This window comes from Barbus barbus (genome assembly GCF_936440315.1).
Source record: "Barbus barbus genome assembly, chromosome: 35".
Classification (NCBI taxonomy): Eukaryota; Metazoa; Chordata; class Actinopteri; order Cypriniformes; family Cyprinidae; genus Barbus; species Barbus barbus.
The window spans coordinates 11,896,138-11,921,417 of record NC_136763.1 but is presented as its reverse complement, the minus strand read 5'-3'; the positions used below and the strand labels follow the sequence as shown (position 1 = coordinate 11,921,417).

Here is a 25,280-nt window from a genome sequence, read left to right as displayed (position 1 = left end):
TGACGTACTTTCGTACCACATCCACTCTTCTAGACTAGTCACAGAGGCAGTTGAGAAGCACTGAAAGGCCTAAATGATTATTCAGTACAGTATGTCAAAGAACAGCTGTTAAATGTTAGGCTGGAAAGTGCACCAAATGTGTCATCACTGACAGTAACAAGTAACTCAATGTTGTTTGTACGATTCTGAGCCACTAGGTGGCACTACAAATCAGCAGACATTATTTTTCAACTTGGGAAACCATAAAGATGAACAAAAACACAGATTTAAACAATTTTATTATGTCCCGCAAGAAATAAATAACGTACAGTGCTTTTCTGCTTTAAAATATTACTGGTATTACCTGTATCAATTCCTTTTGTCAAAAGTAAATCTACAACAAAGCCATCCCTTCTCCAAGATTTCACACCTTTATAAAATAAACTGAATTAAAAGGCAATTAAACTGAAGGCTATTTAGCTCACATACAAAAGGACATCAACAGGACCTTGTTCAGTTTGGTCAACAAGAATGTTAACAACATTTTTTGTCATTGAAAACGGTCAAGCTGCAGCATGATGGCTTGTTTGTCCAGTCAAACTGCAGGTGGAATAGTTAGCCCATTTATAAAATTCTCATTTGCACTTCAGTAATTAAGTGTTGAGTTGCCCAAGAAAGTCCCCCAAGGTGCATTATGGTTTGCTATCAAGAACCTTGTTTTTATATCACTTATTAAAATTTTATATTAATGCAGAACTTGTTCTAACATCATTATACTAAATTTTCCTATGAGTTTTAAGAATACTTTTAATTCCATTCTATTTCAATAAATTTTAATTTCGCACCCTTAAAATGCAATGAGCAATACATTTTTAAAAAATACAAAGTTAACTGCAAACAGAACAGTGACACATTGTTAAACACACACTGAAATATTAATTACATTATTAATTGGATTAATTGGAGTGGCACTGAATAAACTAGTTAAGTAAATTAGTGAGAATTAAATCTTCTACTGTATAAGTTAATTTTGTATCCCTTCATTTTATGGCTGCAACAGCACACTATCTGGTTCAAATGTACAATATATTCAGAATAAAAAAAATGGAGCTGAAAAACTGGATATTCAGATTGACATTAAAAAAATGTGAGAATAACATTTATAAAAGTAAATTATTATTTTTTTTTTACTAAAAAGTTATTTTCAAAAACAGAAATTAGCATTTGGCAACAAAAGTTTGATAGGATTCTTAAGCTGTAAGTTATTCTTTAATAAGAATATATTTGTTTTCGATGCACAATGTAGTTCTTTGGAAGTAAACGGTGAAGTAAATCTCTCGGGCGCTCTCAAGAGACGCCCTGGCTGTGGCATTCATATCCGTACACAAACAGTTTTAAAATACATTACTTTAATCCATTCTTCAAATATAAAAAAAAGTTTGTTAAAAACATTCAAGTAGGCTTTAGTGTTTTGTCCATAAACTGACAGCACACATGAACGTATCCTATTTCATAATTTGGCAGATTTTGAGACATTTATAGCTCTCACTAAAACTTTCCACTTTTGCACAGATGAGTCAACATTTTTCAAACAACCCACAGATGCAAACACTCAACAAAATCCAGTGATTAAAATCATTAGACTGCTTCTGTGGGTAGTTGAGGGGGCTTGTCCTCATACTGTGGTGGTGGGGTCAGTGGTTCGATGGTCACCACCCCGCTCTGTCTAGGATTTTGGATATTCAAACGAATATCCTTCATGTGGAGCTTCTCTGACTTAATCCTGCGCACTCGGAGAGGTCTGAGGATGCGACTGGCCCTGCTGCTGCTGCGAGCGGGTGCTGCAGGCTGAGGTCTGGGGCCAGGAGCTGGCTGAGGGGCCTCCTGGCCATTACCTTCTCTAGGCTGCTGACCTTCGTTTTCAACAGCACCAATCAGATCCTCATACGAGGGCAGCTGGTAACTCTGTCGCAAGTTGCTCTGCCGAACAGGGTACCGTCCGCTGGTGACCGCTTCCTCATAGGTAGGAACATCAAAGCTGGGCGCTGGTTCATCAGTTGACCTAATATTACAGAGAAATTATGACATGAGTCGCATGCAGGTAAACATAATATTTGGTCAATATGCTTCATCTAGATGGATCTGAACAAAACTAGAGATGCATGAGATATTATATATCAAGATATATGTTTTTAGAGATATTTAAAAAAAAAATTGCAAATTTGAATTAATTTCTCAATATTGAGTGTGTGTGTGTAAATGTAAAATATATATATATATATATATATATATAGGTGATTCTATAATTGCGGGTACATTTGGTGTCCGAAGTCATTTTATTCAGCTTTTTTTCAAATGGTTATATTTTTTTTATTATTTTAATAATTTTTTACTCAGTGTTATGAATTACAAGATGTTACAGTCCATAATTTATTTAAAAAGTGTCTTAAATAGCTGAAAATCACAATGTTTTTTTTCCATCATGTATCAATGTGCAATCAAAATATTTTATAGTACTTTTCTTTTGGTAACATTTTGTTCATTTTATTTATAAAAGCCCTAAATGGTCACTTACTTAATTCTACAGCATTAAATTATTTAAAATGAACTTTTTTTCTTAAAAAAAAGTGTCCATAAATCTTGTCAAGTCTGTTACTGTACCATATTTTCCCTTTAAATTGGTGGAATTATCTCCCACAACTGTGTAAGATACAGGAAATGATGTAACTTTCCCTCACTGATAAGATCTGAAGCACTGAAAAGTATGTGTTGTCTCTCTGAGAAAATATTTTAATCTAAAAAGTTCTTTTACCAAGAGTTATTTTGTAGAACATCAACTCTGTTACCACAGTATCAAAAGGAAAACAGAACTTATTACTAATCACACATTGGGTTATTTAAAAGGTCTTTTAATCATGTTTTCATTAATGTCATGCACTCTTAACATTTATGCCAGCAAGTGGAGTTTTTGGCAAAAATAAAATTGTCAATTCTGTTACCATCAAACTCTGTTACCAAGGTAGAATAACAATGCTGACAATAGTGTAACATAATTGACAGTCCACCGGATAATTCTGTCAATTCTGTTACTTAACAATTCTGTTACTTAAAGGGGCAACTCTGTTTATGAACTATTTTCACACACAAAAAATTGCTGTTTACAAAATCTCAAACATTATTGCGATATTGTTGCACCTTTATAATATTTCAACAATATTTATTTTTTTTACTGGATATTGTATATAATACATTTTCAGATTAAAAATACTTGCTCCAAGTGGCCAGTTCTGTGAAGACATAGGTATTTTTTTATTTTTAAGGTATACACAGGTGAAATATTATCTCAGTTTCAAGTGTTGGAATGTAAGGACTGTTTGTCTAATGAAACAAGAAGGATTTTCCCAGTTATGATTTATTGTTATTTCTGCACATTGACTAATTTGTCCAAAACAGAGTTGACAAACAATACCATAAAGACATCTGTTTTTTTCATTAAGTGAAAAAACAACAAAGTAATTTGTGTTTGGCAAGCACTACATTATTAAAATTTTATATGTTTTCAGTAAGATACTGGAAAGTATTTCTGTTAGTGAACAGTTTTTCTTCTTAACTTTCTGAAATGCCAAATTTATCTCCAATTATATATACACTCACCGGCCACTTTATTAGGTACACCTGTTCAATTGCTTGGTAACACATTGCTAATCAGCAAATCAAATGGAAGCAACTCAATGCATTTAAGCATCTAGATGTGAAGACGACTTGCTGAAGTTCAAACCGAGCATCAGAATGGTGAAGAAAGGGGAGTTAAGTGACTTTGAACGTGGAATGGTTGTTGATGCCAGACGGGTTGGTCGGAGTATTTCAAAAACTAGAAGATTGGTCTGATGAGAAAAAACGTTGCCTGGTCTGATGAGTCTCGATTTCTGTTGCGACATTCAGATGGAAGGGTCAGAATTTGGTGTAAAGAACATGAAAGCATGGATCCATCCTGCCTTGTCTCAACGGTTCAGGCTGGTGGTGGTGGTGTAATGGTGTGGGGGATATTTTCTTGGCACACTTTGGGCCCCTTAGTACCAATTGAGCATCGTTTAAACGCCACAGCCAACCTGAGGATTGTTGCTGACCATGTCCATCCCTTTATGACTATCTTCTGATGGCTACTTCCAGCAGGATAATGCACCATGTCACAAAGCTCAAATCATCTCGGACTGGTTTCTTGAACATGACAATGAGTTCACTTTACTCAAATGGCCTCCACAGTCACCAGATCTCAATCCAACAGAGCACCTTTGGGATGTGGTGGAAAGGGAGATTCGCATCATGGATGTGCAGCCGACAAATCTGCAGCAACTGCGTGATGCTATCATGTCAATATGGACCAAAATCTCTGAGGAATGTTTCCAACACCTTGTTGAATCTATGCCACGAAGAATTAAGGCACTTCTGAAGGCAAAAGGGGTACTAGCTGGTGTATCTAATAAAGTGGCCAGTGAGTGTGTGTGTGTGTGTATTATATATATATATATATATATATATATATAGTGTATATGCATGTGTGTGTATAGAATCACCCATATATACACACACACACACACACACACACACACAACACAATACTGATAAATTAATACAAATATGAAAGAAAAAAAATAAATAAAATTCTCTCACACAAATACCTGGTGAAAAATTTTGTGAACTGTACTTTTCTTAAAAATGTTTCTCAAAGAATCAACCCAAGGCTGCATTTATTTATTTTATTTCTATTTTAATATATTTTAAAGGGGTCATATGATGCGATTTTATGTTTTCCTTTGTCTTTGGAGTGTTACAAGCTGTTTGTGCAAATATAAGATCTGTAAAGTTACAAAGATTAAAGTCTCAAACCCAAAGAGATATTCTTTATGAAAGTTAAGACTTGTCCACGCCCTCCTAAAACAGCTCATTTAAACACGCCCCCACATCTACGTCACGCTGTGGGAACATTTGCATAACACCGCCCAAATGTATACGCAATGAAAAAAGGCATAACTTTTATTCTCGCTGTAGTATTGTTGTTGTCACCGCCATGTCATGGAGACGCTGTGTGTTTCCTTGTGAAAGCGAAACTACTTTGTTTGGCCTTCCAAATGAGTACACAACTAAAAATCAGTGGTTAAGTTGTATTTACAACACTGTTCCAGAACAGTACAATGCAAATATTTGTGTGTGTGCAGCGCATTTTATGCAGGACTGTTTCCTGATTCTGGGAGAGGAATAGCCTACAATGTGAACACTATGAATGGCTGTGAACACTATAAAGTGGGGCAATTCCAACGTTGCAAGGACAGTCTGGTGCTTCTGACTCACATAGCCTGTGAGTACGTTTCGATATGTTTTGAGCAGTGTAGAGTAGTGCTTGTTTGGCGTTTCTACAATCACAAATGCAGACATGGTGTTATGTTTACGTGGAGTGGTGCGACAAAAGCCCGTATGAGTCATTATAATCAGTAATGTTCACAATTATGTCCTCACTGAATGCAACAAATGTCTCGTTTATAATGGGTTTTATTGTTTTAGTCTTGTCACGCTGGGACACAGCACCACAACATGGTAAGGGGCGTAACATTTCATTGTTAAAAACTGTTGTGCTCTGCTGCTTAATATTTCTATGAAACCTGATACATTTTTCATGATTCTTTGATGCATAGAAAGCTAAAAAAGCAAAAGCATTTATCTGACATTAAAGTTAACAAAGAAAGTCTAATGAGTATAGAGCAGTACTCACTCCTCATCCTGATCTCTACGGACACGATCCACATAATCAGCACCGCCTACACCTGTAGTTTCCTGTTGTCTCCTTCGCTTCCAGTTCCTCACACCGAGACACATAGCAAGGAGCAACATGGCAACACCAGATCCAACCAGCACAAATGCAACAGATGATGTCTTCCCTCCATCACTGCTTCCGTCGTTCGTGGTTGTAGCATTGTTCAACTGTGTTTCAGAAGGAACTATGCTCCACACGATCATGACAACACCGAGTGCCACCAGGCCCACCCCCAGTGCACAGAGAGCATACTGGGAGCCTGAGCTACTGGCGTCTCTGTTGGTGCGTGGATGCCTGTTTCCTGAACACAGAGGCTGCCCACTGTAGCACATAGCTGTAAAATCTCCTCTTCACTACTCCCAAACACACACTTACCCTGGAAGGGTGGTCCAAATGTGGAAGATGAGAGTAGAACTGTAACATAAAAGCAAAAAAAAGAAAAAGAGAAACATTATAAACATCTCAATGAGGAGGAAAAACTTCCTGGGAATGGGGCCCAAGTATCAGAAGAAAAGGGTTTCTGTGTTTCAGCTCACTAGAGCAAAAAACAATCCTTTTGGCACAATGCCACTATAGAGGTCAAATAGAAGCATTTACAATGTCATGGAAAGGATTACCATGTAAGGACATTATAAAACTTGGTAAAACTCTTAATAAAAATTCAGTACCGTTTGTGTTGTCAGACTCTTATTTACCTCGTAATTTCAATGCCATAAGCCAGTCTTCCAAAGAAAAGACAGATTTCTGTCTGGTGGTCAAGAGTAATTCATATTTGAAACTGGGAAGTTTTTAAAGTGTGTTTTTATCATAGAGTAACCTGTTATATGAGTAAATATCAAGAACATTTTGATTCTCCATTTCATGATCCCTTTAAACAAAATTACAATGATAAAAGTCAACCATTTTTCTTAGTCTTTTAAAACAATATTGACAATTACATATGATATAAATGGAAGTATAGCGATTTTTTTGCGCACTGCTGATGAAAAACCATAAAACCTGGCTGAAAGTAGAGTGCAACTCATTTAGGAGGTTTATGAGTCAACAAGGCTTGTGCAACAAGATGTTTCCCATCATTCTGTGCATGTGGCAGTATGAAAATAATAAAACACAGATAAGGCATCAATTACACACCTGGTGAACATTTACTGATCTTCATTTTATTCCACAAGCACAAAAAAGCTTCTTGTTTTTGTCAGGATGTGATAAAAGAGAAACGCACATATGAAATTTCAGCCAAAAATCTAAATTATGATTTCTGAACTCCTCAGATGACAGCATCATTACATACATCATACAGGGACGATTTCAATGTGATAAAATAAGTGCATTATTGATATTTACAAACACATTCTTTCCCACATCTTTCCCACATTCATACTCACTCCATAACATCAACAAAATCTTCCAAAGAATGTCCTTGAAAAAGTTTAAGACACTGGTTACATGCACTTAAAAAAAAATAAAAAACTACCTTAAAAGGGTCCAGTGTACAGAGGTTAGGCTGCTGCCGTACACTAACTGTTTCCATAACAACACAGCATTGTTCACTTGTGAATGTAGGCACTTCACTGTGCTCAGAATGAAAACGGGGAAGGGGTATCATTTTAGATAAAAGCTACTTTAAATTCACATCAAAACAGGGCAAACAGCCCCATCTATTAGCAAAACCAAATTTCCTGTTTTATCCTTGCAAAATGCTTACAATTTTAGTATATTTATACAAGACATTCTCTTAAAATATTTGGCTGTTACAACATGTAAATTATACTTTGTGAATGTGAAATGTTAGGTGACTGCAAGGTTATCGTAAGGTGACATTTTGAGTGTTTTTTTTTTACTTTATGTGTTCAGGTAGAGCACTAAAAAAAGAAATCACAATTGCAGGCTTTGTGGGACCTTTCAGGATGACTCATCCGCTTGTGGGTGTCATTTATTTGAGGGGGGATAGTGAATGGTCAAATGTGTTTTATAATGTTCACATTTCGATTTACAACAAGCAGCTTGAAGTAAAAAATAATGAATCCTGTTATTCATATTTTGAGAGGAATGGAAAGATAGGAAAACGAGAAAGAAAGAGAGCAATTGTCTGTGTAGAAAGAAAGTGTGTTTAGTCTGAGAAAGTCTTACGTTTAGGGTTCACTAACAAAACAGGTTTTTCACAGAACAAGACATGACTAGCACTGCAAAATGTGCACGCTAATTGTAAAAGCCTGATTTGTTTCTCAAGACTGGCAGGAGGAGTCTAGTTCAAAGGGATTTTTTTACAATTCATCCTCAAGAAAGAGATGCTGTGATACTTTTTTTTTTGCACAATTCTCATCTTAAATGAATGCAATATATTAACGACATGCAGATTTGGGTACGTGACATGTCTACAAAGGAGTCCATGAGAGCAAAGAACATTCAATTCAGGTCAAAACAAAAGAAACATCAAATAGGGAAATATGACAAAAGACCAGGAAGGCCTGTCCAAATACACAGATTAACACTTGCCCGTGTCCTGAAGTAAACAGACACAGAACCACAGATCACTAAATGCCCCATGACCTTATCTGAACTTATTCTAACAGAATACAAAGCAGAATCGTCACACAACAGCTCATTAAAATGAACTAGTTGCAATTAGGGCTGGGCGATATGGCTGAAAACTGTATCACGATATCAGTGTTTCATATCGGTCGATATCGATAATTATTGATATTGCTTTTAAGGTGGTACATCAAGTTTGTGGTATTACCAGTCTTGGCGGGGACGACGGTCTTGCATAATTTGCAGACGACATTTGGTCTGACTACGGTCAGACTTATAATATCCAAAAAACTGCCATACTGGCAAGTAGGGCTGGGTATCGATACCGATACCTTGAGTTCGATACCGGTTCCTGAACGGTACTTTTTTCGATACCAGTTTTATAAAATCAGTTTTAATAAGATTACATTATCTCAAAAAACTATTTTTTTTAGCTTGTTGATATTTATACAGACTCAAAGCCTCATCTCCTGAGCCACTGCACAAAGGAACAAAACATATCCAACACAATAAATAAATAAATAATTTTAATAAAGTTCAAATTGTTTTCAGTTTACACATCTGTTAGGCTACGTTTACATTAGTGCATGTTCATTTTAAAACACATAGCTCAGACAGAATCATCATTTCTAGGTTGTTAAAGACTTCAAGAAATTTAAAATCTTCATCCACTTTCATAAGTGGATGTTTTATTTTCTTTCACCATATGTTTTATTTTTATTAAATTCTGGTGTAGTATGTCTAATTATTTGAATGCATAAAAACAACTTAGTTTATTTAAATTTATTCTTAAAATAGCCTTATGAAATGTTTTATTTTTCCTCAGAAATTCTGTGTTCTGTATCTGGTTTTCAAATGAAGACATAAACATTTAATTTATCTTTAAATTATTGAAAATCAAAGTTTATTTATTTTGGCAAACAAAGGGGGGTTACTATTAAAATTAAAACATGGAATAACTGTTGTGTGATCATTACTAAAAAAAAAAGTTTTAATAATTTTAATAGTAGCAGTATGTACTGTCTGCTGAACAATATTAATACCGTTAATATTAAAACCGAACTTTTATTTTGACGGGCTGCCTGGAATACCTTTACAGTTCTGTGTGTATATGAAATGAGTTAGTTTTACTCGAATCAAAAGGTAAAATGCTCATGAAGTGACTTTCAGAGCAGGTCTGGAGATGTTGTTCATGTCCTCATCTAGTGAGGCGTCAGACGCTGAAATGACCGCGAGCGTCACGCGTGCTTCAGTCTGTGTATAATAAACAAACCGCGCGATTTAAAGAGCGGACTGCTCCGTACGCTTTCGAAGTGCTCTCGTGGAGGTCAAACACTGATCAATCTGCACGTCGCCGTTTCTAGTCAAACATATCTAGTGCTGCAGGCTTATTGGCTCACTGATGGTGATGAGATTAACCCCTTAGGTATCGAAATTTGGTACCGAACGACAAGACGTTTTTCGATACTCGGTGGTATCGAGGCAATTCGGTCGGTGCCTAAAAAGTATCGAACTCAATACCCAGCCCTACTGGCAAGCTGACTTTCTCTTTTATTTACAATTTCCTCGCTCGCTGCGGCACTAATTTTCTGCTTATGAAGAGGAATCCAGCAGACTAGCCAGGTCTGGCTGCAGACGTGTCTCAGCGTGCGCACTTAGACACGAGACAACGATATGGCGCAACCAAACTGATACTGTTACATGATTGGCTGTTAGCGTGTCACTCCCTACGTTGCTAGGTTACCAGAGAGCGAGTGCCTTTGTTAATGCAACAAACTTGATTCGCAACCTTTGTTTTCTTCCGACGAAGAATAAAAAATATCGAACGTTTTATCGAACATATTTTTTATTGATATCGTTCACGTGTCTATCGCGATACATATCGTTATCGTTTTATCGCCCAGCCCTAGTTGCAATACAATTGGGTTGTAACTGTGGGTAAAAACAAGGCCAATCACTCCAATTGCTATAATAAATAATAATAATAAATAGAAGTGATTAGAGGAACTTAACATTTAATCGTGTGACTGAAGTATGTCCTGAGAGCCTTAATTCTTGATAAACTCCCTCCATATCAAATTATAAAACCAAGCAATCTATTTTAGGGAAATTAGGTTTGTGGCCTTGAAGTGAATTACAAAGATTCAAACCAAAAACCTCAAACACTCAAAAACAATTATGGAAACCGATGGAGCAAGTGACACATGAAGTTAGAAATCAATCTTTTAGCATGAGAGTGATGATGAGTATTTTTAATTTATTTATTTTTGACATTAATGAGCTATGGTGCCGTTTAATTATTTAAAATTATTTACATATGTTGTGTTTTGTGTTCCATTTTCATGCATTTCAATGTAAACTGGATACTACTATTGTTACTGTGGAAGCCAAATGAAAAAATGAAAAAAAAACACTAATTCTGTAAGCTTCTTACACTGTTTGGACGAGATGGCATAATTATTTATGATGATTCATCTTTAACAATAAGTAGCCTAGTAACCTTGGAAATTCGCCGGTTAGCTTGGTAAAGCTTTATAAGGGCAACCCTAGCAGATCATATTTCTACAGTTTTTCAGCGTCATTGTTTACAGTACAAAACATCCTGGTAAAATTAATGACCTTCATAATTTTGCTTAAAATTAGGTTTTAAAGATTAAAAAGGAAAACTCGCGACAATATTATATTTGTTAAACTCAAAAACAAAAAACAAAACAACAACGATGACATCAGATGTGAAGATTGAGGGACAGTTTACAAACAAATATGGACTAAAATATAAATGATTGATGCATGAATGTCATCTTACTGACATGAAACTAATATCACGAGGAAGATTCTGACTGTCATTCACTATATTTTTAAACTATTTGAAACAATAGGCTAGTAAACGGAATTTTGTAACAGTGGCATCCTTGAGGCTCTCTGGTGTTCTGTGAGTGAAGGCAAACATCTTAACGATGCAGAATAACGACAAACATGTGACAAAAAATACGGCCTAAACTAAGTTCCGCGACGGTTCAACGCCCTTCGCACCTTGTCATGAAAGTACCTGAGACAGGTGTCGCTCCCAGCCGTAGGTGAAACGAGCGTCCTCAGGTTCCCTTCCTTCGTTTAAAGAAGGGAAAACGGTATGAATACTCTAACTCCAGTCCCACTCAGTCTGTTTCGACAACTTATGGGCTTCAACAGAGACAGGAACTTTGTTCAAAATCAAGTCGAGTGCTATCCCTCGTAAGAGTTCAGTACGACGCTTGGTCCTAAAGCGAGTCGCTCTTCGTAGAGAAATGAAACAGCTGTTCGTGGTCCTACAACCCGGAAAAAAACGTTTTCTTGGGAAATACCTAAAAGTTTTTGCAATAGCAGTTTCGATTTATCAGTAGATTAAGGTCTGCATGTAAAATTCCTAAATCCTTCCCAATTTTGTTCTAAAACATACATTTCACAGTCAGTTGAAACGCTCTAAAGTTATTTTTTTCTCTCAGAATAAAAGATCTATTCAAACTTAAATTGAAATGTGAAACGTTTTAGCTGTGTAAATAACGCCAAGTCTCTGAGGCTCACCTATTTGATTAAATATAAACAGTAATATTGTGAAAAACAGCATTCTTACCATTTAAAATAACTGCTTTCTAATTTAATGTAATTTAATCCAGTGATGGCAAAGCTGAATTTTCAGCAGTCATTAGGCCTACTCTAGGTTTCAGCTCACGTATGATTTTATCAATGGTAACAAAGTTGTTTCAGTGTTGTGCTGCTTACTATTTTTGTGGAAACTTTGATGCTTTTTTAGGATTCTTTGATTACTAGATTGAACTGTACTAGATCTTCTGTAATGCAGATGTTTTCGTCTGTCATGCCTGATCAAGTTAATGCATTCTTGTTAAAAAAAAAATCATTTCTTATAGGCTAATTCGTTAAAATAAAGTATTAATTTCTTAAAATCTTACCAACCCTAAACTTATGAACAGCAGTGCATAATATATAAAACCAACCTGATAAACAAACACACAGCAACACTCAAATACATATACGTAGAGCTTTATTGTGTCAGTGACACATGGTATGAATCTATATACAAATGTTTCTCAAAAGTACAATTTCACTAATGCCACAAGATACAGTGATATAAAATGATTAGTGATTACAAAACCCACCTTAAAAATGCACCATTACTGCTATATTCTTGAGCTGTGCATCTCCTAGCACTATGCAACTGACAACAAACTGTCTATCAATAGACAATCTGAGTCAAACCCAGCAGGAAATCTGTGATTCATAGTTGCCATTCCTAACCAGATCTTGAACAAGATCTGAAAATAATGATTGGCTGAATTTATGAAACACAATCGTTAATCAATTCGTGTTATCTAATCTGTGTGGACCCAATGACAGGAGCTGTTTGCATAAAAAGCCAATGCTGTTGCATGCTGAGCTGCTAAACTTGTTTTGCTCTCCTTGCCCCGTGGCTCCAAGTGGGATAACACAGCTATAGAATGTGCAGTGCATGTGCTGCATTGGCTTGTAGATTGCATACTGCATTTTACCTTTCATACACTCTTCTAGGAACACTGATTATGACAGAAAATAATTCTCTGACTCCGTTAAAAGAAGATTAAAGGCTTTCCAACCAGATCATGCTTTCATTTCCTTATTGTGATTGATAGTCACTATACAATGCATTAATATACAAATATATTCCATTGAACTAATTGAACTGCATGCATGGAAAGACAGAGATGTTAAAAATCACAAACAGGGAATAGAAGAGAAAAAAGTTTTTTTCTTTAATTCCCCTAAAGTTTTTTTTTTATAAATATTATGCGGGAAAACTCTTTTCAATTAAACTGGAGTAATCCTTATGAGACTAATCTATTACCCACACTACATTGCTACTAAAGTGGTGGTTGCTTTCAATTTTATATGCAAATGAGACTCTGAAAACACAAACATCTTAGCGGATGTCAACAGATGTATTAAAACAAAGAAAAGACTTCACTGTGGCATTCTAAGTGTTTTCACTATAAATTCACATCGCTATTCCTCGTTCCACCATTTCCCGTAACTTTAAACAAGCACAGTGTTGTGATGACCTTGATGTAGGGAATGGACATCTGAACATGTGGTATTGATTTTAGCTGCATACCTACAGTTCTGACTGGAATTTTACGGGAATCGGGACAAGTTCATCTATGTATTTATGTTAGTAACAAAATATTTCCTTTTTACTGCAGCATGTCTATAAAATTTTAATTAAGTGCTCAGTTGTGATTTGTTGCCAATACAAAATTCTCTAAAGTGCAAATGGTCAATTCTCAAATCTCTTTTACAAATAATTGAGCTTATTTGGTCCATTTAGAGGTTCGAGGAGGCTCATCCTTCCTAGTTCATCCAAGGCAAACACAGACCGTTGCCCTCAGACATTAGTGATTTCTATGCTTGAGTAACCGTGCATGGGACTGCCCTTGGTCCTCTGCAGGATCTTGATGCGCTCTTCTCTGGGTGGTGATCCACAGCCGCCTTGAAAAGTCAAATCTCTCCCAACAGTGACCAGTGGATTGAATCTCAAAGGGCTCTGAGGAACGACAGAAAGTTTATTTATCCTTTTACAGATAATTAACAATAACAGATAGGCGCACAGACAAAGTCCACCATTTGCCTTGATTTAGTTTTGCGTCAATAACAAGACAGCCCATACCTTGCCAACTTTTTGCCTAGGAGAAAATCCTTCCTCAGTTTTGCGGCAGTTTGAGACAGGAGAATGTGTAGGAGTCCCCTCTTTCCTGTAGTCCTGAGCCTGGTTAGTTCTGAACAGAAATAGGCCTACACAGTCACACTAGTTAAATCAATGCAGCTATTGTTCAGCAAAGTGATCATAACTTACTAAATAAATACAAGCATTTGAAAAACTGATTTGAGTTGAAATGTAATGATTTATTATAAACAAAAGCAAATTAAAACAAATTAAAGTAAATAATAGAAGGCTGTTAATAAGTATATATTTTAATATATTTTAATAAATATATAGAGTTTAAGGCATTATTTTTATTGAAAAAATCAAACCATTTTTAAATGTGACAACTTGTAACAACTTTAACATATCTACATTTGAGTAAATAAAATTTACCTATAATTTTATATTTTATTATTACACAACAAAATCTTTGTTTTGCATAAAAAGGCTTTTGATGTTCAAAAGCAAATGTTCTTTGTGACTAATCGCTCATACATTGTGTCCCAAAAGCGCTTAAAAATATTACAACTGTAGCAAAGATGAATTCTTGAGATACAATATTATAAATTGACAACACGTACAAACACCAGTGATGTGAAAGTAGCGCCAGGTGTATTGACGAAACATGCTGCCTATCAGATTGTGCTACCAAAAATATGTCTATTTTGGACGAGCGGACTGATATAGTGTTGCTCTACTACAGCAATTGCTGGATGGCGCGATTGACCAATCAGAATCGAGTATTCCGAAGTACCATGTAAATTTCTCTTTGAAATGAGCGGTAGAACAGCAAAGGATTTTGAAAAGTCCGTTTTAAGGATGATGACTATTGCTCTAATAACTATCACTTGCAATTTAGATTGTTATAGACTACTGGACTATAAAATAGTCCCTATGACTATACTGAAATGAAGCTTCACACACCTTGCGGGGTTGAGAAGCACTTTCATTTCCTCGTATAGATGACGATGGATCATGTGTTTATTGCTGGGGATGTCTAGAGCCTTGGCCATGGTGTCTGCACTGAAGGTCGGATCTAGAACCATCACTGCACCGTGGATGCCACTGTTCTGAAGGCTGTCAGCATACTCCTGCATAAAAGACAATTATTTCAACAGATTAGACATTTTATCAGATATATTTATACAATTATGCATTGTTAAAAATGGTGTAAGTATCCAAATATGTATTGGGAACACTGATATTCCTCAGACACAAGTTTGGGGTTGTTGTAATGGCTGTTGAAAATTCAGCTTTGCATATAATTCATTTATTTTTAATATTTTCGATCAAATAAATGCTACCTTTGTTAGCAATAGAGACCTCTCGTATAAACTTTGTATTACCTTAAGATCAATGTCCCTGATCCATTTAATGACACGTTGGCTGGTCCAGACCACTGGATCCAGATCTCGATTTTCACACTGAGCGCGACGTGCCTGAATATTCTGCAGAGAATTTATGATATTTTACAATATCACCAACAACATTTTATACTTCACTACAGAGTGAATGTGACAAAAATTCTTGCCTCTTTGTCAAAGTTGAGCATTTGCAGGAGCTGAATGGCTGACAGAATGCTGGTAACATGGAACTTGTTGGTGACGTTAAAGATGGCCTCCAGGTCTCTCCGTGTGATAGAGTTCAGTACTCTGCCATCCACTAACTGGTTGTGGAAGACCTGGGAGTACTGAGGAAGCCCGACATCACTCAGCCAGGTCTTAGACACCCAGAGATGATCCATATCAGCAGCTTTGGAAAGTCTGAGGGACACAAATGTAGCACAAAATCAGTGCCAATGCAGTGTAATGTGCGCCACCTGTATGCTTGTGCATAGGTATGCCTGCTCACCCCCGTCCATTCTCTGCTTCTCTGTAGTCCTCAATAGCTAGACGGAGCTTCCTGCAGTGCATTGGGCTGTTGATGCCCAAACCCAGCTCCAGATCCTCATCGGTCAACCCCAGCAACACCTGCAACAGGAAGCAGCTTGCTGTGACATTATCACCCACAGACGAGTAAATGTCACAAAGTATTCCGGTTAAACGGAGTAATAATCAGTAACTAGGTTAACGTCAGGGCTCGTTGGTAGCATCAGAGAAGTAAATATTTGTTGGATGTTAAGATAAAGTACTAATTAGCAGCCACAGAACTGAAAATGTTATCTTCGAATGTCACTTAATCCAGGAGAAGTTTGTATATGGCTTGTTAGTTGTGTTTAGACACCACAGGTGAATCACTACAGATTAATCACAGTACATTACGACAATTGTTTTGTATTAGAAGTTTTCTGAAATGTTGTTTAAATATACAAATAATGCATTATCTAATTAAATTAGCACTGATTTGCATACATTTCCAGAACAGAAATCTGAATCCTGGATAAAGCCAGGTTTCATTTTGTTGACATATTAGAGTTATTGGTTTTTACAGAAGGGATTTTAGATGTCATCATTTGGATTTTAACACTCTAAAAACCAGAAAATAGTGTTAACAGGAAGGAAACAAAATGTAATGGAAATCTACAGACCCAAATAGAAAAGGTGTAATAAAATAAACTCTTAAATATGTATTTTTATGTCTTCTGTCCAATCTCAAAATTGAGCAGTGCATGAAAAAAAGGTTTTGCATGTAGTACCTTGCTTTAAAAAGGGCTGAAAAAAGGCACGATAAACAAGGTAAGCATAGACAAAAAAAAAAAAAAAAAAAAAAAGCATTTACCTTTCCACTCTTGACATTCTCAGAACAGGCACGGATGTACATGGGCATTGCCATGACAACCTCCAACCAGGCCTGCACAGTGACCGCCTTCCACAGAGACATGGGCTTGCTGCGTGTAAGCTCCGCCTGCTGTAGCCGCTCCAGCTGCTCCTCTCCGTCTGATAGGCTGGGATGGTTCTGGCTGGAAAGACTGTCTGAGTCTGGATTGGTCAGGAAGGGCAGGAATAGGGGAGGGGGGTGGGGTGGGGTCAAGTTTAAGGGGTTCAGAGGGGTTGAGAGCAAAACAAAATTTCCTTATCCATTCTGCTCATGAAAGCTTGTTTATTGCTGTCAGGAAAAGCACCCACCTCCATATCCTCCTGTTTCATGTCAGTATTTCTGCTCTTAAAATGCTTCTTAAATGAATCATTGCTTTCAAGCAAGAACCAGTGGATGTGATAAGGCCTGCGGTTAACATCGACAGGCCTTATCTATCCTCATATAACCCAGACACCCTCTGAAGCAAAACCACTTCCACATTTACTACCTCAGACTTTCACAACAAAACCACTTGACCTCCTCCCCCTTGCTGTGTGAAGCTGACATTGAATTTACTTACTTTTTATGAAAATCTACTAACTACAACATTTTACAGCATTGTTTTCTATCGCAGTCCTTTTTGTGATACAGAGTGTATTGACTACACTGTAAAAACAGGTTTTAAGTAAAAATGATTGGAGAATGTTTAATACTGTAATTTCTTTGCTATTATTTCTGAAATTTACTAGCAAACTATTTACTAGTAAACTATTTGTTTAAGCTTAAAATCATACAAATTTGATTAGAGACGTTCCCTATAATATATTGTAATTTATTATATATTACACATACCATTACACCACCACACCAGTCATCGGATTTTATGAAATTTGCATAATCCACTCATGTAGTTTCATGTTCATACCAGCAGGTAGCGCCCTATAAACTCTGAGCTAATGCAGTTGCAGTGAATTCCATTCTTAAGGTGCTTGACTTTCAGTCGAATCTGTATGAATTAGATGTATAGCTAATTATTTCGATTATTTGGTGTCTAATATAGCCCCCCTAACGCCAAAAATGTGTCCTGGCAGGTATAAAACAAGATTGAAGTCACCCTGAGGGTTCAGACTGAATCATTCTTCTCTTTAGGTTTCATCAGATTTTAATTAGCTGAAAAAATTACCTCTATAAAATTCATTATCTGATGGGCATCGGACACCTATTTCAAACCTTTAGAGGAAATCGGTACTCGTCTAAGCAAAGAGAGAGCCTTGACCTTGTTCGAGACATCTGAGAGTATCCACTGGCTTTATGGAACAAGGTATTTTAATGGAGATCACAATCTGTTTCCATTTCAAGTAATGAGAAGGAAAAACACTCTGAATTTACTGTAGCAAAGCTCTCCAGCGTCCTTCACGCGGCTGTAAATAGAAAATCCTCACCAAGAAGGCCTACATATATACTTTTAATGATATATACCCCTCAATAAATGTGTAGCATTTTTAAATAGACCCTTAAACTAAATGAAATCAACATCAGTTGGTCATGAGATGATGTTTCGGGTAGAGGTGCACATGACCGTGCTCATGTTTTGGATAGGGGTGCACATGATAGACTTGTTCCAGTTGACATATTCATATGAGTTATGAATGTAGTGAGTTTGGGGCATTCTCATCCACTGAGGTCAAACAATGTTAGGACACGTGTTAACACAGATGGCGGGTAATTACAAATGAAGAGTAGAGTGGGGTCACCCCAAACCACGGCAACCCCTGAACAAGAGGGTTAAGAGGAAACCATTACATGACAACTCGCACACAAACAAACACACAGGGTCAAGAAGAAAGGCACATGAATGTTGGGTTATGTGTTTTTATTTTAAAATAAGTTTTATTTTAATAGTTTTTTTTTTCTCTTTAAATCTCCAGAATGTTAAAACCTCCTCATCAAGTCTGTAAATTCAAAGATAGTCTGGTTTCATTGAAATGACCTCTTTTCTAATCTTTAAATAAAGTTCTTTAATAGACTTAATCTTATATCTGACATAATCTACTTTACAAACTTTACAACATAAACTCATTAAAATGACATGAGGAATGAAGTTCAGTTTAATTTAAGAGATGGAAAAAAAAAAAAGAAAGAAAAAAATCAGTGCCACCAAGATGCAAAGGAAGGCTTGAAACGGAAAGAAATATGTGATATGTCAGTAAGACAAGAGTCATGACATCATTGGGTTTAACATTAATGGGAAATAATGTTATGGAAGCAGGATGTGTTATGAGTTCTTACAGACATTCTATTTGCACACTTGAGAAAGCAGGAAAAATATATATATTCCTATGTATTTTCTTATGTACTGCAAGCTGCACTATAACCCTTTGGCACTTTACTGATGTAAGGTCAGCACCTGGTTTAAGTATAGTCCAGATTTGTGTGTACATAATCTACAGTATGTGGAAACAAACTTCCCCGGTATCACTTCAAAATATAGCATAATTCCTTTTAAATGGAAACAGTCTAATAAATAATGCTACATGTCTTTTAGCAAAAAGGGGCAGTCACATTGGACCACGCAAAAATGACCAGGCCAGTCTGAGACATACTGTAACTTCAGTCCAATTATAACTGAATTACTCTGTCATCATAATTGAACCAAAACTGCCTAAAATATGATTCCATTCAACAATAAAGTATAGATTTAGGGAGGTTTTCAATTCACATTTGCCAAGAATAAAAGGATCCTTGGTGCAGCCTTGCAAGAAAACATAATACATAATAAAATTTTTGCTTTCAAATGATCATTATCCTGGTTTGGCATCTGTCTGAATGTAACTCTGAGGTAACCGTACAAAATTCACCTGTTAAGGTGCGGTCACATTTACAATTGCTTGACACGATTTTGCGGGGAAGATCAAGTGATTTCAATAGGAATCTGTGTCAGGGGTTTTGTGTGAGGGTAAAAACTGGTCACGCAAATTTAACACGGCCAAAAGAAAGCCGTTTTTTCTGACAGTGATTTGCCCGCGAAATCTCGCCGAATTGCGCCAATGTGACCCCACCTTTATGCAGATGTTCCTCAGTGATTAGATTACTGAGGTGAACCGCTAAAGCAAACATTTACACAAAAAAAAAACCCATCGTATCTGGATGTAGCCGAGTAGATCGTAATGTTAAACATTAAAAGTGCACTCAGTAATTTTTTGTTAAAGTTGCATTGGCGGCCATCTAGTTGCGTGGATGCATCATCACACATTGTATAAAGGCTGTTATGTAGAAATGTCAGTTTCAGCAAGAATAGTGTGAAGTTTAGTGATAATAGGTATATAGTAGATTACCTAAATAAAATGAGCGATATTAGCCGGTCCCCCTGCAGTGACCTGCTCCATGTACAGTTAAATAGCTGTTATAAGGCTCATATCTCATGCGATCATGTCATGTTAACATTTTTGTCTCATCTCTTTGTTTCAAATGTTTTGATTAGGGCAAAAATTACTGAGTGCACCTTTAAATCTTTCAGATGGACCTCATGCTATGGTGTATGAAGACAGCCTGGAGCTCTGGGTTCATGGTAGTAGCAGTCATGAAAAAGAAGCATTCCACTGTCATGAAGACATCAGCAAACACAAGGTGCACAAGAGTATCTATTTACAAATGCTCAGCAGTAATTCAAGTTTTCAGTTTATAAAAAAAGAGACATATATTACCACAAATAAAGCATAATAACAGCATAAACATATTCACACGCAAATTATCCCATGTATATATTTATATGAATGTAAACATATGTACATATGCATACATATATAAATATATATTTAATTTACACAGATGTTTTTAAGTGTCATTATGTACATTTCAAGGAGGCAGCAGTTCTTCCTCTTTCCTGTATTTTTCATGGGGAATACATTTGAAGGCACACAGACACTTACGCACGCTCACACACACGTTAACTCATACAAATCCAGGCGTACGTTCCGCACACACACATCTAAACACTCACACAATAGCACTATCACCAGTCAGCATCCTCCTCTATATAGTAATCAGGGGTGGAAGTACCATCAAACAGGCCCGGATCCAAGGACTTGCGTTGCGATTTTCCCCGGGCAAACACTCGAGAAAGTGAGCCGAGACTCATCTTCTCCTTCTTCTTCTTACGCTTCTGGTCCTCGAGGTCCTCCATGGACTGAAGCAAGAACAAGAAAAGGCAGAAACAGAGACAGCGAGAGAGGAAGGAGAAGAGAGAAGAGAAAAGTAATGGTGGACATATGGGGGCAGGTCAGTCATGTGGTTTCATCAGGAATCTCAGGAATATCTGCACTCCCTCATCAGCATTGCTTCAGGGGTCCACACACTCCAAATTTGGTTTATTCACACTCTCTCATCCTGGATTATGAGATTTTACACTCACAATCTACAAACAGTTGTTCCGATCCCATTTTTGATTTGGCAACATTTATAATACCATTGTTGTGAGATTTCATTGTTGACTTAAAATATGCTATTGAAACGTTAATCTTGACATTGTAGATTTTGGTGTTTCTATAGCTGCCCAGGATTGTTAACAAGATGCCACCAGTAAATTTGCTGGTCCTGGCTGATTTAAGCTGGTCTTCCAGCCTGAGTAGTTGAAAAGTATACCCAAAATCCCCATAAAACCAGTCAACAGACCACAACAACCAATCTGGAAGACCAGCTAAAATCTGCAAACCAGCATAGGTCTTTTGTTTTTCTCTTCTAAGAACCCATATTTACTATTATAAAATGGATAGTGTGTCCTTTATGATGATTGGTCACAACAACTGACCAATCCACTGTAAATTGTGCCCAAAAAGCTGCCCTTTAGCCAGCATAGCAAAGCCTCTTATGCCTCATGATGTAAGACCGTTGTATTAAAACATTTTGGTACAAAAACTATTAAAAAATCTCAAATTAAAAGGTAAAAAATAAAAAATTAAAGCTATTTAAAATTGTTTTCACTAATTGAAATAAAGCTGAAAAAATATATAAATACTGGATTGAAATTTTTAACTTAAAACACATAAGCAGAAATTTAGTTCTGGCTACTAACTGAAATAAGTTTAAGTTGAAGTACTAATATTACAAAAACTAAAAATGAAAACCAAATTAAAGCTAAATAGAAAAAATATATATATACTAGTATATAAATTAACATGTTTAATACTTAATTAACATTGGCTTCTACATGCCAAATGTGCAAAACATACTCGGTTCAGGCTTGTGGAGCACAGCTAATTCTCACAGGTACAAATTCTCTCTTTTGATTTATCTGCATTAACTACCATCAAGACCAAACGGGCCCCTGAAGCCATGCTAATGAGCAGCGCAGGGACTGAATATTTGAGAAGAGTGAAGGTGGAGATAAAAACAAGTTGGGAAGGCTGATTACTTGGTCGGGGGTGCCAGGCAGCTCTTACATTGCAGAGGGAGTGAGTCCTGTGGCGGGGAGAGTTGATGTCGCTCGGGGTGGATGAGCGGTCGCCGTCGGCAGCCGAGGCGTCAGAGATGACGGAGGGTTGGCGGGAGTGACAGGGGCTGATCCTCAAAGCAGCTGCGGTGGCAGGAGACAGGTGTGTGAGTGGGCTAAAAAAAGACATTTGGTGTATCCGAGCATGCGGTTGTTTAGGCCAGTACCTTGCCTGTCGGCGGGGTGTGAATGGTACAGGGTCTGTTGACTCTGTCTGATTGCTGCAGTGAGGGGAAGGTCTGCTTGCATCACCCACTCCTGACTGCCGTTCACCACCGGCTCCGATGGCATTGCCAGAGAGTGACGCTTTGGCACGTCCTTAGTGAGGGTGGCCAGAGACTGCTTTGCCTGGGGTACAAAAACAACAAACACACCGTATTGCAGGTGTAATTACAAGAACCATAATCACAAGTTGGGTCTAAAATTGTGTAGGTTTAAAAAAATCTATTTTAAATAAATATTTTGTAATAAATGTATTTTCTATTAAAGGGTTTATATGATGCTTTTTTAACTATCATTATTTGAAAGTGACGTGACATGTGGCCAAGTATGGTGACCCATACTCGGAATTAGTGCTCTGCATTTACCCATTCAAAGTGCACACACACAGCAATGAACACACACACACCATGAACACACACCCAGAGCAGTGGGCAGCCATTTATGCTGCGGTGCCCGGGGAGCAGTTGTGGGTTCGGTGCCTTGCTCAAGGGCACCTCAGTCGTGGTATTGAGGGTGGAGAGAGCGCTGGGGGGGGGGGACATTCCCCCCCCCCAGAGGTGGAGGAGAGAGGAGAGAGAGGTGGGGGGACATTCACTCCCCCCACCTACAATTCCTGCTGGACCTGAGACTCGAACTCGCAACCTTTGTGTATTTGGTGAAACAGAATATGTTGACATGCTTTAATGTTCAAAAAACACATTCTTTTTCAAATACTGTACATTATTGTAGGTCCTCTATGCCCCGCCTCTCTCAAACAAGTCCCTCCTTCCAACAAGCGCAGTCTAATCTGATTGGCCAACTGGCACAGTGCATTGTGATTAGCCGAACACCGCAAGCACGAGTTGGAAATGTAACGCCATTCCATTTACATTTATTCATTTAGCTGATGCTTTTATCCAAAGCGACTTACCGTTGCTATATATGTCAGAAGTCGCACGCCTCTGGAGCAACTAGGGGTTAAGTGTCTTGCTCAGGGACACATTGGTGTCTCACAGTGGATTCGAACCCGGGTCTCTCACACCAAAGGCATGTGTCTTATCCACTGCGCCATCACCACCACCCATAACATACAGTCGCTGATTCGGAAGCGCCAGATTGTCATAGCAAAGTAAGAATTACCTCCTCTCCTAGGTTCACGAAACGGTCGTCCATAAAATGCGTTGTGATAACATTTGGCTTGTGCTGTTCTGTTGTAAGTAATCTTAATGATTCCTAAATGCATCTACTTTCGGAAGGTCAAATAAAGTGCTTTAAAAACACTGAAAAAAAAAAACATCACTGTTTCCACAAAAATATTAAGCAGCACAGCTGTTTTCTAGATGGATAATAATAAGTAATATTTATTCAGGTGAAAATACAGCTTTGCCATCACAGGAATACATTACAGTTTGAAATGTATACAAATAGAAAACAGTTGATTAAAAAAAGGTTCTTTTCATCGCCCTTAAAGTGAAATAACTGAACACAAACATAGGAGCCTGATAAAAATGCTCATTTTAGAACAAAATTTCAAACTGCACTTAGAGGCTTTTGCATCTAAACTCTTTATATATATATATATATATATATATATATAGAGTACTGTTAAATATTTCCTAATAGTTTTAAACTTATAAAACATCTAACCCCTCAGATCGCTCGGGGTGAAAAACAGTGGATTTCAAAATCTCAGTGGGAGTGGAATCATTAGTACTCTTGAGAGTGTGTGTGTGTGTGTACTGGTGGGGCACAACAGATTACGCACACGAAGTGAGTAATGATGCTATTACTGCACTGTTGACAGCCATGTGCCTCTTCATGGGGATTTTTGTGTGACTGCATGAGTCCATATGGCTGTTTACACATCGTACTACCAATCCAGAAAAATGTAAAATTGCACAATGCAGCTGGGGTTCCATGATCCATCTTTGGATCTTAACTGATGAATTTAGAGTCTGATATAGCTTCAGTCTCAGCTACTGAGACGTAATTTGAGAGCCTCAATTGATAAGAGATGCAAACCGCCAGTAGAGAATGAGTTGAGACTAAATAAGAGGTGTAAGTGTTTATGGCATTGTGGGAAGTGGAAGTGTACGTCTGTGAGAGAGACGGATGAAGAGAGATGCTATCTCACCATTGTGAGCTCTGCCTCCAGCTCTTTGATTCTGTTCTCCTTCATGTCTATCTGGGAGCGCAGGACGCTGGCTTGTTCTGTGGCCTCTTTGGTCTGCCGGCGCAAGTCCCATTTCTCTCTCTCCAGCATGTCCTTCTCTTTAGCCAGAGCCTTTACTGCATCCTCACTCTCCTGCAGGGACAGCACACATTTCCGTTATACACATGCAACATTCATACACGCTCAATGTGGATCTGTCAACATTCTGTTGAATTAATGTTTACCTATATCTTGCACACACAACTAAATGCATTATGCTAAAAAAAAAAGAAAAGAAAAAAAAGTATAAAAATTATTTTACTTATTAAACAACTGTTGAACAAGTGATAAAAGCAACAAACAAAAATAAATAATACAAGCAAAGATATATGATAAATAGTATATTTGAAATAAAACGTAAATGTATACAATTTTATTTAATCATTTACATAAAGAAAATACTACTTTTTATGTCTGTGGTGGGTGCTACCACAATATAAAAACACAAGAGAATTTGATAAAATACTTGGGCCGCCCCAATCAAGATAAAATCATTGCTTTTTCATTACATTTAATTAAGAGTGACACTCCTGACAAAAGATCATATCAGCCAGTGTTAAATTAATTGTTCTTTGTAAATCTGGTGTAACCC

At 37.2% G+C, this 25,280-nt stretch overlaps 2 protein-coding genes across 8 annotated transcripts in view; both read right to left on the bottom strand.

Annotated features, from left to right (window-relative positions):
* Nucleotides 1-261: 261 nt before the first annotated feature.
* LOC306855168 (transmembrane protein 51-like) lies at nucleotides 262-11,621 on the bottom strand. 2 transcript variants are annotated; one of them, XM_079393642.1, is made up of 3 exons: nucleotides 11,354-11,621; nucleotides 5,747-6,202; nucleotides 262-2,041 (listed from the first exon to the last, which is right to left on the bottom strand). In XM_079393642.1, exons 2-3 carry the CDS (start codon nucleotides 6,118-6,120, stop codon nucleotides 1,618-1,620), a joined length of 798 nt encoding a protein of 265 aa, XP_079249768.1. In that variant the 5' UTR covers nucleotides 6,121-6,202; nucleotides 11,354-11,621; the 3' UTR covers nucleotides 262-1,617. The 2 variants fall into 2 exon arrangements, with proteins under 2 accessions (XP_079249768.1, XP_079249767.1); XM_079393641.1 differs by having other exon boundaries at nucleotides 11,370-11,600.
* Nucleotides 11,622-12,343: 722 nt separating this feature from the next.
* The window catches only part of kaznb (kazrin, periplakin interacting protein b), an 85,825-nt gene continuing 72,888 nt past the window's right edge, over nucleotides 12,344-25,280 (bottom strand). For 2 of the 6 annotated variants that reach the window (XM_079393633.1, XM_079393636.1), the window contains 4 exons: nucleotides 24,611-24,781; nucleotides 22,443-22,623; nucleotides 22,226-22,359; nucleotides 18,648-20,973 (listed from right to left, as the gene is read on the bottom strand). In XM_079393633.1, coding sequence (XP_079249759.1) covers nucleotides 20,800-20,973; nucleotides 22,226-22,359; nucleotides 22,443-22,623; nucleotides 24,611-24,781 — 660 coding nt within the window. In that variant the 3' untranslated portion in view covers nucleotides 18,648-20,799. Of the gene's footprint in view, nucleotides 13,893-14,015; nucleotides 14,125-14,975; nucleotides 15,143-15,397; nucleotides 15,500-15,582; nucleotides 15,815-15,902; nucleotides 16,022-16,769; nucleotides 16,970-18,647; nucleotides 20,974-22,197; nucleotides 22,360-22,442; nucleotides 22,624-24,610; nucleotides 24,782-25,280 lie in introns of those variants that run through there. The other 4 variants (XM_079393632.1, XR_013782904.1, XM_079393634.1 and 1 more) reach the window with 4 other exon arrangements.